Source organism: Oncorhynchus kisutch, unplaced genomic scaffold (genome assembly GCF_002021735.2).
Source record: "Oncorhynchus kisutch isolate 150728-3 unplaced genomic scaffold, Okis_V2 Okis07a-Okis12b_hom, whole genome shotgun sequence".
Lineage (NCBI taxonomy): Eukaryota > Metazoa > Chordata > Actinopteri > Salmoniformes > Salmonidae > Oncorhynchus > Oncorhynchus kisutch.
In genome coordinates this window covers 12,439,185-12,457,661 of record NW_022261984.1, presented here as the reverse complement: position 1 = coordinate 12,457,661, position 18,477 = coordinate 12,439,185, and the positions used below count along the sequence as shown (strand labels likewise).

The following is an 18,477-nucleotide window of genomic DNA, read 5'->3' as shown; positions in this document are numbered from 1 at the left end:
AGGACATGTTTATAACCTAAAGTTGATTATAATATCTAATGTTGGGAACAGGACATGTTTATAACCTAGTGTTGGGAACAGGACATGTTTATAACCTAAAGTTGATCATAATACCTAATGTTGGGAACAGGACATGTTTATAACCTAAAGTTGATTATAATACCTAATGTTGGGAACAGGACATGTTTATAACCTAAAGTTGATTATAATACCTAATGTTGGGAACAGGACATGTTTATAACCTAAAGTTGATTATAATACCTAATGTTGGGAACAGGACATGTTTATAACCTAAAGTTGATTATAATACCTAATGTTGGGAACAGGACATGTTTATAACCTAAAGTTGATTATAATACCTAATGTTGGGAACAGGACATGTTTATAACCTAAAGTTGATTATAATACCTAATGTTGGGAACAGGACATGTTTATAACCTAAAGTTGATTATAATACCTAATGTTGGGAACAGGACATGTTTATAACCTAAAGTTGATTATAATAACTAATGTTGGGAACAGGACATGTTTATAACCTAAAGTTGATTATAATACCTAATGTTGGGAACAGGACATGTTTATAACCTAAAGTTGATTATAATACCTAATGTTGGGAACAGGACATGTTTATAACCTAAAGTTGATTATAATACCTAATGTTGGGAACAGGACATGTTTATAACCTAAAGTTGATTATAATACCTAATGTTGGGAACAGGACATGTTTATAACCTAAAGTTGATTATAATACCTAATGTTGGGAACAGGACATGTTTATAACCTAAAGTTGATTATAATACCTAATGTTGGGAACAGGACATGTTTATAACCTAAAGTTGATTATAATAGCTCATGTTGGGAACACACAGCACACTGTGGCCTACAGTCTCTTCCTCCTTGGTGCTATATGGCTTCTTGTACTGTGATAATCTCCTACTAGGAAACATAGAACCTGCTCAAAGCCATTGGCTGTGTGTATTTCTATTGTGTGTACCGATTACACCACCCTTCTCCCAAAGTGTACACTCGCACACTACCCTTCGTGGATTAAGGTTTGTTATAAGCAAAGTGTGCAAGACAAACACTTCAGGAGAAGGCAGGGTGATCAGGAGACTGGTTTTTATGTTCTTGTAGAGGACCATGATGTTGTAGTCACTGGTTGTTGTTGTTGGTCTTCCTGTCCAGTAGGGGGCTCCACCACATACGCCCACATAGACATCACAGCCTCAGAGACAGCTCAGAGAGTAGCAGCAGAACATGCCCAGGGGAGAGAGGACAGGCTGATGGAGCTGGAGGAGAACACGCCCAGGGGAGAGAGGACAGGCTGATGGAGCTGGAGGAGAACACGCCCAGGGGAGAGAGGACAGGCTGATGGAGCTGGAGGAGAACACGCCCAGGGGAGAGAGGACAGGCTGATGGAGCTGGAGGAGAACACGCCCAGGGGAGAGAGGACAGAATGGAGAGGCACCCTGCAGTCTTTCGCTCTCTCTCTCACTTACTCACTCACACCTGAAATGATTTGAGTGTTTTCTTGTAAATAGTAACTGCTTTTGTTTGCCAAGAGATTATTTATTAACTTGTTTTATATTTAGCCACCCTCTGCCTTGATGACAGCTTTGCAAACTCTTGGCATTCTCTCAACCAGCTTCACCTGGAATGCTTTGCCAACAGTCGTGAAGGAGTTCCCACATATGCTGAGAACTTGTTGGCTGCTTTTCCTTCCCTCTGCAGTCCAACTCATCCCAAACCATCTCATTTATGTTGAGATCAGCTGATTGTGGAGGCCAGGTCATCTGATGCAGCACTCCATCACTCTCCTTCTTGGTCAAATAGCCCTTAGACCGCCTGGAGGTGTGTTGGGTCATTGTCCTGTTGAAAAACAAATGATAGTCCCACTAAGCGCAAACCAGATGGGATGGTGTATCTCTGCAGAATGCTGTGGTAACCATGCTGGTTAAGTGTGCCTTGAACTCTAAATAAATCACAGTGTCACCAGCAAAGCACCACCTCCTCCTCCATGCTTCACGGTGGGAACCACACATGTGGAGATCATCCGTTCACCTAGTCTACATCTCACAGAGACACAGCGGTTGGAAACAAAAATCAAAAATTTGGACTAATCGGACCAAAGGACAGATTTCCACTGGTCTAATGTCCATGGCTCGTGTTTCTTGGCCCAAGCAAGTCTCTTCTTATTATTGGTGTCCTTCAGTAGTGGTTTCTTTGCATCAATTCGACCATGAAGACCTGATTCACACAGTCTCCTCAGAACAGTTGATGTTGAGATGTGTCTGTTACTTGAACTCTATGAAGCATTTATTCGGGCTGCAATTTCTACAGTTAACTCTAATGAACTTATCCTCTGCAGCAGAGGTAACTCTGGGTCTTCCTTTCCTGTGGTGGTCCTCATGAGAGCCAGTTTCATCATAGCGCTTGATGGTTTTTAAGACTGCACTTGAAGAAAGTTTCAAAGTTCTTGAAATGTTCCGTATTAAGACTTTCATGTCTTAAAGTAATGATGGACTGTTGTTTCTCTTTGCTTATTTGAGCTGTTCTTGCCATAATATGGACTTTTACCAAATAGGGCTATCTTCTGTATACCACCCCTACCTTGTCACAACACAACTGATTGGCTCAAACGCATTTAAGAAGGAAAGAAATTCCACAAATGAACTTTTAACAAGGTACACCTGTTCATTGAAATGCATTCCAGGTGACTACCTCATGAATGTGGTTGAGAGAATGCCAAGAGTGTGCAAAGCTGTCATCAAGGCAAAGGGTGGTTTACTTTGTAGAATCTCAAATATAAAATAAATGTTGATTTGTTTAACACTTTTTTTGGTTACTACATGATTCCATGTGTTATTTCACAGTCTTCACTATTATTCTACAATGTAGAAAATTGTAAAAATAAAGGAAAACCCTGGGATATGTTAATATATATTTTTAACCTTTTATTTAACCAGGCAAGTCCGTTAAGAACAAATTCTTATTTTCAATGACGGCCTCCCGGGGAACAGTGGGTTAACTGCCTTGTTCAGGGACAAGAACAACAGATTTGTACCTTGTCAGCTCGGGGATTTGAACTTGCAACCTGGAATGAGGTGTGTCCAAACTTTTGACTGGTACTGTATATACAAAAACATAATTTTATACTCGGCAGCATGACATTTAGTAAAGTGTCCACATAGGCTGGGATTGTTGAAGAGCACCGGACAGTCAACAAAATATAATCCACGCTGGCACCGACATGCCTCTGCAAGGCGCATTTGAGCCTAGACCTGAAGAATGAATGAACTACTCAGTTACCACGTCCTAAAGCCTAGACCTGAAGATAGAACTACTCAGATATGCTCCAGGTCCCAGAAACTGGGGGGTTTCGAACCCACAGCCGCTCCTGTACAACCAGGTCTAGGAGATTGGTGATCTACACACCCCCTGGTAACACCAGGAACCCTTCGCTCTGTGACCTGTTCAAACTGGATATATCAACCTCACACACCGGTCTGTTAGAGTTAAGATGGAAAACAAACGTGTCACTGGTGGGATTTGAACTAACACCCACCTGGTTACTGCCGTAGGGTTGAACTAACACCCATCTGGTTACTGCCGTAGGGTTGAACTAACACCCACCTGGTTACTGCCGTAGGGTTGAACTAACACCCATCTGGTTACTGCCGTAGGGTTGAACTAACACCCACCTGGTTACTGCCGTAGGGTTGAACTAACACCCACCTGGTTACTGCCGTAGGGTTGAACTAACACCCATCTGGTTACTGCCGTAGGGTTGAACTAACACCCATCTGGTTACTGCCGTAGGGTTGAACTAACAACCATCTGGTTACTGCCGTAGGGTTGAACTAACACCCACCTGGTTACTGCCGTAAGGTCGGAGTCCTCTGAGATACTGAGGCTTCTGGTGTCTCGAAGCCATCAGTTCCTGTAGTTTACAAGAGATCGTTAGTGAAGACAGCACTCATAGTTTCCAGTGACTGTTGTTCGTTGTCATGGTGCCAGAAACAGGTTTTATGTTCGATTCCCATGTGAACTACATAGGATTCATCAGTAAGGCTTTAAACATATGTTTAGGCCCTACAATAGTAAAAGTAATTCTGTTCAATTTTGTTATGCTCATTTGTGTACCAATTTCTTCAAAATATCCAGATGACGAGAAAAATGGGAGAAAAGGTGTTTTTATTACTTTTTTGGGAATTTGTTCGATCTACATTTGATTCATTTTTGTTATTACAGTGTTTTGCATCTTCAGGATGCCCCGCCCACATGGGCCAATAAAGACACTGTATATTCATGGTTCAAAGACTTGTGTTAACATCGATTTACAATCATGACTGGTTCTCTCAGTAACTCTCCAATCACGACTGGTTCTCTCAGTAACTCTCCAATCACGACACTGGTTCTCTCAGTAACTCTCCAATCACGACACTGGTTCTCTCAGTAACTCTCCAATCACGACACTGGTTCTCTCAGTAACTCTCCAATCACGACACTGGTTCTCTCAGTAACTCTCTAATCACGACACTGGTTCTCTCAGTATCTCTCCAATCATGACTGGTTCTCTCCCAATCACGACACTGGTTCTCTCAGTAACTCTCCAATCACGACACTGGTTCTCTCAGTAACTCTCTAATCACGACACTGGTTCTCTCAGTAACTCTCCAATCACGACACTGGTTCTCTCAGTAACTCTCCAATCACGACACTGGTTCTCTCAGTAACTCTCCAATCACGACACTGGTTCTCTCAGTAACTCTCTAATCACGAAACTGGTTCTCTCAGTAACTCTCCAATCACGACACTGGTTCTCTCAGTAACTCTCCAATCACGACACTGGTTCTCTCAGTAACTCTCTAATCACGACACTGGTTCTCTCAGTAACTCTCCAATCACGACACTGGTTCTCTCAGTAACTCTCTAATCACGACACTGGTTCTCTCAGTATCTCTCCAATCATGACTGGTTCTCTCCCAATCACGACACTGGTTCTCTCAGTAACTCTCCAATCACGACACTGGTTCTCTCAGTAACTCTCTAATCACGACACTGGTTCTCTCAGTAACTCTCCAATCACGACACTGGTTCTCTCAGTAACTCTGATTGGTTAATACAGCTTTAATTTAAAATGGATTCAATTTAGATTATTTTTCTCCACTGGGCCTACACACAATACTACACACAATACTACACACAATTGATAAGCTGAAATGTTCATGAGTCAAGTATTCAACCCCATTGTAATATCAAGGCTAATTAAGTGCCGTAGTAAATATGTACTTAAAGCCACATCAGTTACAAGGACCCACTTTGTCTGCCAGAACAGTGTTCAACATGACTGTTGAATGACTTACCTCATCACTCCAACCCCACACATACACATAATTGTACGGTCCTTCAAATCGAGCAGTGAATTTCAACCACAAAGACCAGAGAGGTTTTACAATAACCTCGCAAAAGAAGGGCACCTATTTTTTGAAAGATGAATAAAAAACTAAAAGCAGACATTGAATATCAACACACCCAGTCACTACAAAAGATTCAGAAGTCCGTCCTAACCGAGTTGCCAGAGAGGATGGAAACCGCTCAGGGATTTTACCATTAGGCCAAAGGTCACGGAGGAGTTCTTGAGATTTGCTGATATTAAGCTACTACTATTGTTGAAATACCAATGATACCAGGTGTTACTATGGCGATGTCGTCAAATCCACTGATACCGCGTGTTACTATGGCGATGTCGTCAAATCCACTGATACCGCGTGTTACTATGGCGACGTCGTCAAATCCACTGATACCGCGCGTTACTATGGCGATGTCGTCAAATCCACTGATACCGCGTGTTACTATGGCGATGTCGTCAAATCCACTGATACCGCGTGTTACTATGGCGACGTCGTCAAATCCACTGATACCGCGTGTTACTATGGCGATGTCGTCAAATCCACTGATCCCGCGTGTTACTATGGCGATGTCGTCAAATCCACTGATACCGCGTGTTACTATGGCGACGTCGTCAAATCCACTGATACCGCGTGTTACTATGGCGATGTCGTCAAATCCACTGATCCCGCGTGTTACTATGGCGATGTCGTCAAATCCACTGATCCCGCGTGTTACTATGGCGATGTCGTCAAATCCACTGATACCGCGTGTTACTATGGCGATGTCGTCAAATCCACTGATACCGCGTGTTACTATGGCGATGTCGTCAAATCCACCGATACCGCGCGTTACTATGGCGATGTCGTCAAATGCACCGATACCGCGAGTTACTATGGCGACGCAGCTATTTCCCCAGAAGGGTTCGATGGAGGTGGTAATATGTGGTTGTCTCAAATACATTCAGAATAAAACTGTTGATCAAAGTTATTAGGTGTTTGATCAAGAACGTACGGGGCTCTGGTTAAAAGTAGTGCACTATGTAGGGAATAGGGTGACATTTGGTACACGGACATAATCAGATGTACCTACAATAGGTATATATATATATACATACACACATATTTACACAAAACAAGTAGTGGCACTGAAAGACACGTTCTCCATCCCAAATGGCACCCTATTCCCGACACAGTACACTACTTCCATAGGGCTCTGGTCAAACGTAGTGCACTATGTAGGGAATAGGGTGCCATTTGAGATAGAAGCAGGCTCGTCATTATTAAAATGGAACATAATCACAAATGAGATTTACGCGGAAAAAACACTGATTTCATTAAAGTAGTCTACAAAAGAGCAATGTGGACGGAAGTGTGTGTATATATAGACAGGCAGATTAGCAGTTCATCGTAGGGTTGTCATGACAGCAGCATCGCCACACTCTGAATCACTGTGGCAAGAAAAACACAAAGCAAGACTTCATTTGTTGTTTCGAGTCCTGATGTTGAAAACACACAGCCTTCTGTCGTCGTCGCCCCCCCCCCCCCCCAGGGCCTCGTCTGAGGAACCCCTTACAGTTCGTTACGGTCCAGTCCTTTACGGGAGATCTTGCTGGTTAAATCCTGCATGTGCTTCTTCATCTGAGAGAGAAAGAGAGAGAGGCATTACAACAAATCGCTCTAGTCTTCTCTGCCAGGTTATTGTCTCTCTGGTCTTCTCGGCCAGGTTATTGTCTCTCTAGTCTTCTCTGCCAGGTTATTGTCTCTCTAGTCTTCTCGGCCAGGTTATTGTCTCTCTAGTCTTCTCGGCCAGGTTATTGTCTCTCTGGTCTTCTCTGCCAGGTTATTGTCTCTCTAGTCTTCTCTGCCAGGTTATTGTCTCTCTAGTCTTCTCGGCCAGGTTATTGTCTCGCTCCTACCTTGTACCCCATCTCTCTGGTCTTCTCTGCCAGGTTATTGTATCTCTCCTGGTTTCTCAGGATGTGGTCGTTGTCTCCTAGAGATTCTACATGTCTCAGCTTCTGGTGGGATAACTCCAACTGTTCCTGAGGAGGGGAGAGGAGGCAGGGGGGAGAGGAGCAGGGGGGGAGGGGAGTAGGGGGGAGAGCAGGCAGGGGGGAGAGGAGGCAGGGGGGAGAGAGGCAGGGGGGAGAGAGGCAGGGAGGAGAGAGAGAGAGGAGAGAGGGGGAAGAGAGAGAGGGAGGGAGGAGAGAGAGAGAGGGAGGGAGGAGAAAGTGAGTGGTCCTATCCCAAATGGACCCTACGCCCTAGGCACTTGCTTGGTGGAAGCACCATATAGCTTACACCTGTCAAACCCTCTCAGATCTCTAAGGGCGTAAGGGTCCATTTGGGACATCAAGGGAGGTGAATAAAAGACAGGAAGTATTCAGACCTTCACTTGTCCACATTTTGTTATGTTACAAATGGATTGAGTAACAACAATTCCTAAATCTTTGCAAATGTAAACAAAATAAACAACTGAAATACATTATTTATTCAAACCCTTTAACTATGAGACTCTAAATGGAGCTCAGGTGCATCCTGTTTCCATTGATCATCCTTGAGATGTTTCTACAACTTGATTGGAGTCCACCTGTGGTAAATTCAGTTGATTGGACTTGATTTGGAAAGGCACACACCTGTCTATATAAAGGTCCCACAGTTGACAGAGCATGTCAGAGCAAAAAACAAGCCATGAGGTCGAAGGAATTGTCCGTAGAGCTCAGAGACAGGATTGTGACGAGGCACAGATCTGGGGAGAGGTACCGAAACATATCTGCAGCATTGAAGGTCCCCACGAACACAGTGGCCTCCATCATTCTGAAATGGAAGATGTTTGGAACCACCAAGACTCTTCCTGGCTGCACGGCCAAACTGACCAATCGGGGGAGAAGGGCCTCGGTCCGGGAGGTGACCAAGAACCCGACGGTCACACTGACAGAGCTCTAGTGTTCCTCTGTGGAGATGGGAAAACCAATCAGGCCTTTATGGTAGAGAGGCCAGACGGAAGCCACTCCTCAGTAAAAGGCACATGGCAGCCCGCTTGGAGTTTGCCAAAAGGCATCTAAAGATTCCCAGGCCATGAACAACAAGTCTGGAGGAAACCTGGCAACATCCCTACGGTGAAGCATGGTGGTGGCAGCATCATGCTGTGGGGATGTTTTTCAGGGACTGGGAGACTAGTCAGGATCAAGGGAAAGATGAACAGAGTGAAGTACAGAAAGATCCTTGATGAAAACCTGCTCCAGAGCTCTCAGGGCCTCAGACTGGGGTGAAGGTTCATCTTTAAACAGGTCGACCACCCTAAGCACACAGCCAAGACAAAGCAGGAGTGGGACAAGTCTCTGAATGTCCTTGAGTGGCCCAGCCAGAGCCCGGACTTGAACCCGATCGAACATCTCTAGGGAGACCTGAAAGCGACGCTCCCCATCCAACCTGACAGAGCTTGTGAGGATCTGCAGAGAAGAATGGGAGAAACTCCCCAAATACAGGTGTGCCAAGCTTGTAGCGTCATACCCAAGAAGACTCGATGCTGTAATCGCTGCCAAAGGTGCTTCAACAAAGTACCGAGTAAAGGGTCTGAATACTTATGGAAATGTCATATGAGTTGTTTTTGCTTTGTCATTATGGGGTATTGTGATGTCATTATGGGGTATTGTGATGTCAGTATGGGGTATTGTGATGTCAGTATGGGGTATTGTGATGTCATTATGGGGTATTGTGATGTCATTATGGGGTATTGTGTGTAGATCGATGAGGGAAAAAAAACGGATTGATTAATAATTGATAGGTTACCTGGTAGTGGCTGTGCTTCTCTACCTTGGTCTCAAAATGCTTCAGTTCCTCCTGATCTCACACACACACACAGGGAGAGACACACCCAAACCGGACAGAACATTATGATCCAGACTGTGATCCATCACTTTAAAACAGATATGGAAAGAACACACACACACACACACACCTTGAGCGAGTCCAGTTCATCCCCAGTCAGGTTGGCTCTCTGTGCCATCTCCCACAGCTCTATCACCCTGGGCTCTTTAAACTCTGGAGAGGAGGGAGGGGGACATCACTACTAGTCACACTCAACTGTGTGTGTGTGTGTGTGTACCACTCACCGCTGTCCTCGCTGAAGCCCTCATGGCTGAGTTTCCTCAGGCGTTCAAAGCCCTGGTTCAGATCCCTACAAACACACACACAACCATTAAAACACACACACACAACCATTAAAACACACAGACACCGTTAAAACACACAGACACACACACAGCGTTAATACACACCTCATCTTGTCCTTCAGGTCGGTGTGTTTCTGATGCAGGACATGTTGTTTAACTTCCCCTTCTAATGGAGAGATCACATTCTTATGGATCTCTATAGAGGGGAAGGAGATGGAGAGAGGGAGGGGATGGAGAGAGATGGGGGAGAGGGATGGAGAGAGATGGGGGAGGGGATGGAGAGAGATGGGGGAGGGGATGGAGAGAGATGGGGGAGAGGGATGGAGAGAGATGGGGGAGGGGATGAGAGAGGGAGGGGATGAGAGAGGGAGGGGATGAGAGAGGGAGGGGATGAGAGAGGGAGGGGATGGAGAGGGAGGGGATGGAGAGAGATGGGGAGGGGATGGAGAGAGATGGGGAGGGGATGGAGAGAGATGGGGAGGGGATGGAGAGAGATGGGGAGGGGATGGAGAGAGGTGGGGAGGGGATGGAGAGAGGTGGGGAGGGGATGGAGAGAGGTGGGGGAGAGGATGGAGAGAGGTGGGGGAGAGGATGGAGAGAGGTGGGGGAGAGGATGGAGAGAGGTGGGGGAGAGGATGGAGAGAGGTGGGGGAGAGGGATGGAGAGAGGTGGGGGAGAGGGATGGAGAGAGGTGGGGGAGAGGGATGGAGAGAGGTGGGGGAGAGGGATGGAGAGAGGTGGGGGGAGAGGGATGGAGAGAGGTGGGGGAGAGGGATGGAGAGAGGTGGGGGAGAGGGATGGAGAGAGGTGGGGGAGAGGGATGGAGAGAGGTGGGGGAGAGGGATGGAGAGAGGTGGGGGAGAGGGATGGAGAGAGGTGGGGGAGAGGGATGGAGAGAGGTGGGGAGAGGGATGGAGAGAGGTGGGGGAAAGGGATGGAGAGAGGTGGGGGAAAGGGATGGAGAGAGGTGGGGGAAAGGGATGGAGAGAGGTGGGGGAGAGGGATGGAGAGAGGTGGGGGAGAGGGATGGAGAGAGATGGGGGAGAGGGAGGGAGAGGAGGGAGAGAGATGGGGGAGGGGATGGAGAGAGGTGGGGGAGAGGGATGGAGAGAGATGGGGGAGAGGGAGGGAGAGGAGGGGGAGGGGACGGGCCGAGAGGTGGGGGACGGAGAGAGAGGTGGGGGAGGGGACGGAGAGAGAGAGGTGGGGGAGGGGCCGAGAGAGAGAGAGAGATGGTGGGGACGGAGAGCGAGATGGGGGACGGAGATGAGAGCGATGGGGACGGAGAGAGAGAGATGGAAGAGGCACGAGATGGGGGACGGAGACGATGAGGTGGGGGACGGAGGGACGGAGAGCAGAGATGGTGGGGGACGGGACGGAGAGAGAGATGGTGGGACGGAGAGAGCGAGATGGGGACGGATGAGAGAGAGATGGGGGACGGAGAGAGCGAGCTGGGGACGGAGAGAGAGAGGAGAGATGGGGACGGCGAGAGAGAAGATGGGGGCCGGAGAGAGAGAGATGGGGGACGGAGAGAGAGAGAGGGGGAACGGTTGAGAGACGAGAAGATGGGGGACGGAGAGAGAGAGATGGGGGACGGAGAGAGAGAGATGGGGGACGGAGAGAGAGAGATGGGGACGGAGAGAGAGAGATGGGGGACGGAGAGAGAGAGATGGGGAGAGAGAGAGATGGGGGACGGAGAGAGAGAGATGGGGGACGGAGAGAGAGAGATGGGGACGGAAGAGAGAGATGGGGACGGAGAGAGAGAGATGGGGACGGAGAGAGAGAGATGGGGGACGGAGAGAGAGAGATGGGGACGGGAGAGAGAGATGGGGGGACGGAGAGAGAGAGATGGGGGACGGAGAGAGAGAGATGGGGGACGGAGAGAGAGAGATGGGGGACGGAGAGAGAGAGATGGGGGACGGAGAGAGAGATGGGGGACGGAGAGAGAGATGGGGGACGGAGAGAGAGAGATGGGGGACGGAGAGAGAGAGATGGGGGACGGAGAGAGAGAGATGAGGACGGAGAGGAGATGGGGGACGGAGAGAGAGATGGGGACGGAGAGAGAGAGATGGGGGACGGAGAGAGAGAGATGGGGGACGGAGAGAGAGAGATGGGGGACGGAGAGAGAGAGATGGGGATGGAGAGAGAGAGATGGGGGATGGAGAGAGATGGGGAGAGGGAGAGAGATGAGGGAGAGAGATGGGGGAGAGGGAGGGTATGGAGAGAGATGAGGAGAGAGAAGACAGACAGACAGGGAGACAATCAACAAATACATGAAGGTCGTTTAGTTTCAGTGGTATCCAGAGTGACTTACTGTTGGTGGAGAAAACCACTAGATCACTGCCACTACAATACTAACTACCACTACAATACTAACTACCACTACAATACTAACTACCACTAAAATACTAACTACCACTAACTCTCTTAATGGAGAAAACCACCACATCACAATCACTGCCACTACTAACTTTCATCAATAAAACAGCTGTCAACAAAACCAGAAGTAATATTTCACACAATCACCAGGGGTCAAACAACTACATTATAATTCAACCTAAACCAAGTGACACTTCATCACTGGGTAACACTGACAATCACTAGGGGAGAGGAAAGCAGGAGAGAGGAGGAGAGAGAGAGGAGAGGAGAGAGAGAAGAGGAGAGAGAGAAGAGGAGAGAGAGAAGAGGAGAGAGAGAAGAGAGAGGCGAGAGAGAGGAGAGAGAGAGGCGAGAGAGAGGAGAGAGAGAGGCGAGAGAGAGGAGAGAGAGAGAGAGGAGAGAGAAGAGGAGAAGAGGAGAAGAGAGAGAAGAGGAGAGAGGAGAGAGAGAGAGAGAGGAGAGAGAGGAGAGGAGAGAGGAGAGAGAGAAGAGAGGAGAGAGAGGAGAGAGAAGAGAGGAGAGAGAGGAGAGAGGAGAGAGAAGAGAAGAGAGAGAAGAGAGGAGAGAGAGAGAGGAGAGAGAGAGAGGAGAGAGAGAGAGGAGAGAGAGAGAGAAGAGAGGAGAGAGAGAGAGGAGAGAGAGAGAGGAGAGAGAGAGGAGAGAGAGAGAAGAGAGAGAAGCAGAATGACAAACAAAAGAGAAGAACGAGAACGAGCGTAAAAAAGCCCTCTCACCCTCCGTGCGGCTGACGGTATCCATGACGATGTTGTACTCGCTGATCTTGTCCTTGTGGTGTTGAAACTCCCTCTTCAGACTCTGCATCTCCTCCTCTGAGAACTTACCAGAACTCTTAGCCTGTAGGGAAACATTTCCATTACACTGTTAGTAGGAAGAATGAGGACCAAAATGGCTTCTTGGGTTGTAAACTGGGGTGAAAGCCATAGAGGGAGAGAAACTGAGGACAAGTTGCCCCAAAATGGCTTCTTGGGTTGTAAACTGGGGTGAAAGCCATAGAGGGAGAGAAACTGAGGACAAGTTTCCCCAAAATGGCTTCTTGGGTTGTAAACTGGGGTGAAAGCCATAGAGGAAGAGAAACTGAGGACAAGTGGCCCCAAAATGGCCTCTTGGGTTGTAAATTGGGGTGAACGCCATAGAGGAAGAGAAACTGAGGACAAGTGGCCCCAAAATGGCTTCTTGGGTTATAAACTGGGGTGAAAGCCATAGAGGAAGAGAAACTGAGGACAAGTTGCCCCAAAATGGCTTCTCGGGTTGTAAACTGGGGTGAAAGCCATAGAGGGAGAGAAACTGAGCACGCTCATCACCAAAATGGACACTGTTATACTGAAACTGGCTGTGCGTCCCAATCATATCACCTTTCTCCTGAAGTGTTCACTCCTTCACTACTTCCCACTAATCTAAAGCCATTGGGTTGGTGGAGACGTGGCCTAGGGGGAGTTATTACCATATTTCTGATCACTGATTTGAAAGGAAATGACTGGTAAGAGAAGAGAACAAGTGCCCCCCCCCCCTCTTCCTGCCATCCCCCCCTCCCTCCTCCTCCTTCTCGCCCCCCCCCCTCTCACCTTATTCCACAGTTTGTCCAGTCTGGGGTCATCAAACATGTCTCCTTCTCTGATGTCATGGTCCTTCAGGTTGTTAGATTCTAGAGGTCTGGTGTCCTTCTTCCCATCCATCCCATACTTAGCCAGGATCACTGGGGTGGAGGGGAGACACAAAATGGACGCCAGTTAACCATACTATCCCATACTTAGCCAGGATCACTGGGGTGGAAGGGAGACACAAAATGGCATCCGCTTGGCGTTTCCACTCACTACCAAATATGGTGATGAGAGGAAGCCCAGTGGCCGGCGGTGGGGGAAGGTGGAGATGGGAGGATTTTGGACGACGTTCTGCTCATTTTCTCATCGATCAAACATTTGATCTCGATACAGTTCTCTGTTCCCAAAATTACAATCTGTTTTGAACAGAGTGGACAAAGTTTTGTAGACTTTAAGTTCCATTTTTTTAATAGTGTTGTTTATAAGGAGTTATGGGTTGGATTTAGTTACTTCACACATGCACTTCAGAGTGGGCGTTCCCTAACACAAATATGCAAATACATGCTAGAAAGAGCCAATAGAATCTCGCTAGCTCATGCTTGGCTCTGCCCACTATGATTAATTCCCCCCCCCCACCCCCACCCCATTGGAAACGACAGGCTGTGGTCCATTTTGGTTTAGTTATATAAACATATATGTAATATTTAAGCAATAATGCGAGGGGGTAGATGGAGAATATACCACGGCTAAGGGCTGTTCTTAGGCCCAACGCACCCCTTCCCCAAGGCCTTCACACCCCCCACCACATTATAACAAGGCCTTCACACCCCCACCACATTATAACAAGGCCTTCACACCCCCACCACATTATAACAAGGCCTTCACACCCCCACCACATTATAACAAGGCCTTCACACCCCCACCACATTATAACAAGCCACACACCTTCCCCAGGGACTTCACACCCCCACCACATAACAAGCCACACCCCTTCCCCAAGGCCTTCACACCCCCACCACATTATAACAAGGCCTTCACACCCCCACCACATTATAACAAGCCACACACCTTCCCCAAGGTCTTCACACCCCCACCACATTATAACAAGCCACACCCCCTTCCCCAAGGCCTTCACACCCCCACCACATTATAACAAGCCACACACCTTCCCCAGGGACTTCACACCCCCACCACATAACAAGCCACACCCCTTCCCCAAGGCCTTCACACCCCCACCACATTATAACAAGGCCTTCACACCCCCACCACATTATAACAAGCCACACACCTTCCCTAAGGCCTTCACACCCCCCACCACATTATAACAAGCCACACCCCTTCCCCAAGGCCTTCACACCCCCACCACATTATAACAAGGCCTTCACACCCCCACCACATTATAACAAGCCACACACCTTCCCCAGGGCCTTCACACCCCCACCACATTATAACAAGCCACACACCTTCCCCAGGGCCTTCACACCCCCACCACATTATAACAAGCCACACACCTTCCCCAGGGCCTTCACACCCCCACCACATTATAACAAGCCACACACCTTCCCCAGGGTCTTCACACCCTCACCACATTATAACAAGCCACACCTTCCCCAGGGTCTTCACACCCCCACCACATTATAACAAGCCACACACCTTCCCCAGGGTCTTCACACCCCCACCACATTATAACAAGCCACACACCTTCCCTAAGGTCCTTTCCCGATTTTTATAAAGCAGCCCCGTCTCTCTCTAGAAAATCTACTGTTTATAAAGCAGCCCCGTCTCTCTCTAGAAAATCTACTGTTTATAAAGCAGCCCTGTCTCTCTCTAGAAAACCAACTGTTTATAAAGCAGCCCCGTCTCTCTCTAGAAAATCTACTGTTTATAAAGCAGCCCCGTCTCTCTCTAGAAAATCTACTGTTTATAAAGCAGCCCTGTCTCTCTCTAGAAAACCAACTGTTTATAAAGCAGCCCCGTCTCTCTCTAGAAAATCTACTGTTTATAAAGCAGCCCTGTCTCTCTAGAAAATCTACTGTTTATAAAGCAGCCCTGTCTCTCTAGAAAATCTACTGTTTATAAAGCAGCCCTGTCTCTCTAGAAAATCTACTGTTTATAAAGCAGCCCTGTCTCTCTAGAAAATCTACTGTTTATAAAGCTCTAGTTTAAGTAGTGTTATTTACACCACTCCTCCCTTCTAGTCCTCTCTCGCTCCATCAGTCAGGTAGGTAGTTTAAGTAGTTATTTAAAACCCTTCTAGTCTCCCCCCCCCTCCATCCCTCTCTCACCGTTGAAGCCACGTCGTAGCTTGGCCTCTCTCTCTCCATTCTCATCCATCCCTTCTGCCTTAGACTTCTTCCACTGTAGTTCATCTTTCTCCTGGATCTTCAGATCACTGTGGAGCTCTGCCTGACGCACTGGGGGCAACTGCATCTAGAGGAAGGAGAGAGACTGGTGTTAGACTGGAGCACTGGGGGCAACTGCATCTAGAGGAAGGAGAGAGACTGGTGTTAGACTGGAGCACTGGGGGCAACTGCATCTAGAGGAAGGAGAGAGACTGGTGTTAGACTGGAGCACTGGGGGAAAGGGATGGAGGAGGGAAAGGGGGAGGGATGGAGGAGGGAAAGGGGAGGGATGGAGGAGGGAAAGGATGGAGGAGGGAAAGGGGGAGGGAAAGGGATGGAGAAGGGAAAGGATGGAGGAGGGAAAGGGGGAGGGATGGAGGAGGGAAAGGATGGAGGAGGGAAAGGGGGAGGGATGGAGGAGGGAAAGGATGGAGGAGGGAAAGGGGGAGGGGATGGAGGAGGGAAAGGATGGAGGAGGGAAAGGATGGAGGAGGGAAAGGATGGAGGAGGGAAAGGATGGAGGAGGGAAAGGGGGAGGGATGGAGGAGGGAAAGGATGGAGGAGGGAAGGGATGGAGGAGGGAAAGGATGGAGGAGGGAAAGGATGGAGGAGGGAAAGGGGGAGGGGAAAGAAGGATGGAGGAGGGAAAGGGAGAGGGATGGAGGAGGGAAAGGGAGAGATGGATAGGGAGAGAGGGATGGAGGAGGGAAAGGGAGAGAGAGAGAGGGATGGAGGAGGGAAAGGGAGAGGGATGGAGGAGGGAAAGGGATGGAGGAGGGAAAGGATGGAGGAGGGGAAAGGATGGAGGAGGGAAAGGGGGAGGGATGGAGGAGGGAAAGGGAGAGGGATGGAGGAGGGAAAGGATGGAGGAGGGAAAGGGGAGGGATGGAGGAGGGAAAGGATGGAGGAGGGAAAGGGGGAGGGATGGAGGAGGGAAAGGATGGAGGAGGGAAAGGGAGAGAGGATGGAGGAGGGAAAGGGAGAGAGGATGGAGGGAAAGGGAGAGAGGGATGGAGGAGGGAAAGGGAGAGCGGGATGGAGGAGGGAAAGGGAGAGAGGGATGGAGGAGGGAAAGGGAGAGAGGGATGGAGGAGGGAAAGGGAGAGAGGGATGGAGGAGGGAAAGGGAGAGAGGAGGGAAAGGGAGAGAGGAGGGAAAGGGAGAGAGGATGGAGGAGGGAAAGGATGGAGGAGGGAAAGGATAGAGGAGGGAAAGGGAGAGAGGATGGAGGAGGGAAAGGAGGAGAGGGATGGAGGAGGGAAAGACAGAGAGGATGGAGGAGGGAAAGGGAGAGAGGGATGGGTGGTAAATCAAATCAGACTGGAACTAATGAAGTGTAGTGTGTCTCGTCTGTCTGTGAGAGAAATCGGTTCCTTAAAGTACCCGGGTACAATCAGACCTCAGCCATCTCTAACTACTTTAACGTTAGCTGATTGGCATAGGTAGCTGAATCAGCTAAGGTAACTGTTAGCTAGCTAAGTTACCTAAACAAAATGTTGGATAGACCAAGGAAGTGTAGACAAAACGTTATCTAACTTTTGGACTCCACTAGGACCCGATAACGAAGACAATTCACTCTCGATTGTCTCAATATTTAAGTAAAACAAAGCTAAACTATTATAATAATAGCATGACTTGACTTCTTACCCTGGTCGCTTTCTCCCACACCTGGTTGAGTTTAGCTATCCTAAATTCCACCGTGCTCTTACCGTCCACGGACGGTTTCTGATCGTTAATTTCTCGAGAATACTTTCCTGCAATCGCCCCGACTGCGAGACACAACACCGCGAATAAACAACCGAACTTCATTTTGCACCGTACCGGAAAATGGATGGAATAAATCTTAAAAATGAAACGCTATTTCAGAGCTACGGTCTATCTACCTCAGAGTACTTCAAGTCATGTGTTTAGAAGAGGCGGACGCGTCCTGAACTGCATTATGGGATAAGTAGTTTTAGAAAAACCAATAACCCGGGTTTACTGTTCTGGGGAAAGGGTTTGTAAAACACAATACCCACAATGCACATCATAATCGTCTCCTAGTAACGGCGGATGTGGGAGGCTTTGAGCAAATAGGAATCATCCACGCGTTGGATTGAAAAGGGATTTAGGGTTTAGCAATTTTACACCACAGAGGCATAATTTAATGTTGGCTAGTTTTCACACACGAAACAGCCTACTCAAGCAGTAATACGTCACCTATTTTGTGTTAACCATTTAGTTCAGTAAACTAGGTATTGATTGGCGCCTGCACACACACACACACATACACACACAAAGTTGTCTATGTTGGTTGTGTAGTTGCCATGGCGCCCTAGCAGCCTAAGCACAGAGGTTGCTGCTGAGGCAGAGGGCTCGTAGTGAGGACGACCTGCTACTACTCTGAACTGTGTGTGATGAACTTTCTGGTGCCCAGAGCTGCTGAGGCAGAGGGCTCGTAGTGAGGACGACTGGCTACTACTCTGAACTGTGTGTGATGAACTTTCTGGTGCCCAGAGCTGCTGAGGCAGAGGGCTCGTAGTGAGGACGACTGGCTACTACTCTGAACTGTGTGTGATGAACTTTCTGGTGCCCAGAGCTGCTGAGGCAGAGGGCTCGTAGTGAGGACGACTGGCTACTACTCTGAACT

The 18,477-nt window shown here is 48.3% G+C and overlaps 3 protein-coding genes across 3 annotated transcripts in view; 1 reads left to right on the top strand and 2 right to left on the bottom strand.

The window, feature by feature from the left end:
* The window catches only part of LOC116360172 (protein Dok-7-like), a 55,311-nt gene extending 53,975 nt beyond the window's left edge, over nucleotides 1-1,336 (top strand). The window contains exon 12 of the mRNA XM_031814987.1: nucleotides 1,186-1,336. Coding sequence (XP_031670847.1) covers nucleotides 1,186-1,328 — 143 coding nt within the window. The 3' untranslated portion in view covers nucleotides 1,329-1,336. The remainder of the gene's footprint in view (nucleotides 1-1,185) is intronic.
* Nucleotides 1,337-4,177: 2,841 nt separating this feature from the next.
* LOC116360144 (uncharacterized) lies at nucleotides 4,178-6,385 on the bottom strand. The gene is made up of 2 exons (XM_031814829.1): nucleotides 5,730-6,385; nucleotides 4,178-5,690 (listed from the first exon to the last, which is right to left on the bottom strand). The coding sequence occupies exons 1-2, from the start codon at nucleotides 6,352-6,354 to the stop codon at nucleotides 5,656-5,658; spliced, it is 660 nt and encodes a 219-aa protein (XP_031670689.1). The 5' UTR covers nucleotides 6,355-6,385; the 3' UTR covers nucleotides 4,178-5,655.
* On the bottom strand, nucleotides 5,110-17,768 carry lrpap1 (low density lipoprotein receptor-related protein associated protein 1). Its single transcript, XM_031814828.1, has 10 exons — nucleotides 17,496-17,768; nucleotides 15,792-15,936; nucleotides 13,531-13,661; nucleotides 12,682-12,802; nucleotides 9,674-9,764; nucleotides 9,509-9,573; nucleotides 9,355-9,437; nucleotides 9,186-9,236; nucleotides 7,310-7,435; nucleotides 5,110-7,031 (listed from the first exon to the last, which is right to left on the bottom strand). Exons 1-10 carry the CDS (start codon nucleotides 17,655-17,657, stop codon nucleotides 6,963-6,965), a joined length of 1,044 nt encoding a protein of 347 aa, XP_031670688.1. The 5' UTR covers nucleotides 17,658-17,768; the 3' UTR covers nucleotides 5,110-6,962.
* Between the last annotated feature and the right edge of the window lie 709 nt (nucleotides 17,769-18,477).

Excerpts from the sequence above, each read along its gene's own strand:
- LOC116360144 (XM_031814829.1), bottom strand. The coding sequence starts at position 6,354 with ATGTATTTGAGACAACCACATATTACCACCTCCATCGAACCCTTCTGG. Across the intron at positions 5,691-5,729 it reads CATCGCCATAGTAACACGCG|GTATCATTGGTATTTCAACA; the intron begins GTATCAGTGGAT and ends TAGTAACACCTG.
- lrpap1 (XM_031814828.1), bottom strand. The coding sequence starts at position 17,657 with ATGAAGTTCGGTTGTTTATTCGCGGTGTTGTGTCTCGCAGTCGGGGCG. Across the intron at positions 9,237-9,354 it reads ATGAACTGGACTCGCTCAAG|GAGGAACTGAAGCATTTTGA; the intron begins GTGTGTGTGTGT and ends GTGTGAGATCAG. Across the intron at positions 7,032-7,309 it reads CCAGAGAGATGGGGTACAAG|ATGAAGAAGCACATGCAGGA; the intron begins GTAGGAGCGAGA and ends TTTCTCTCTCAG.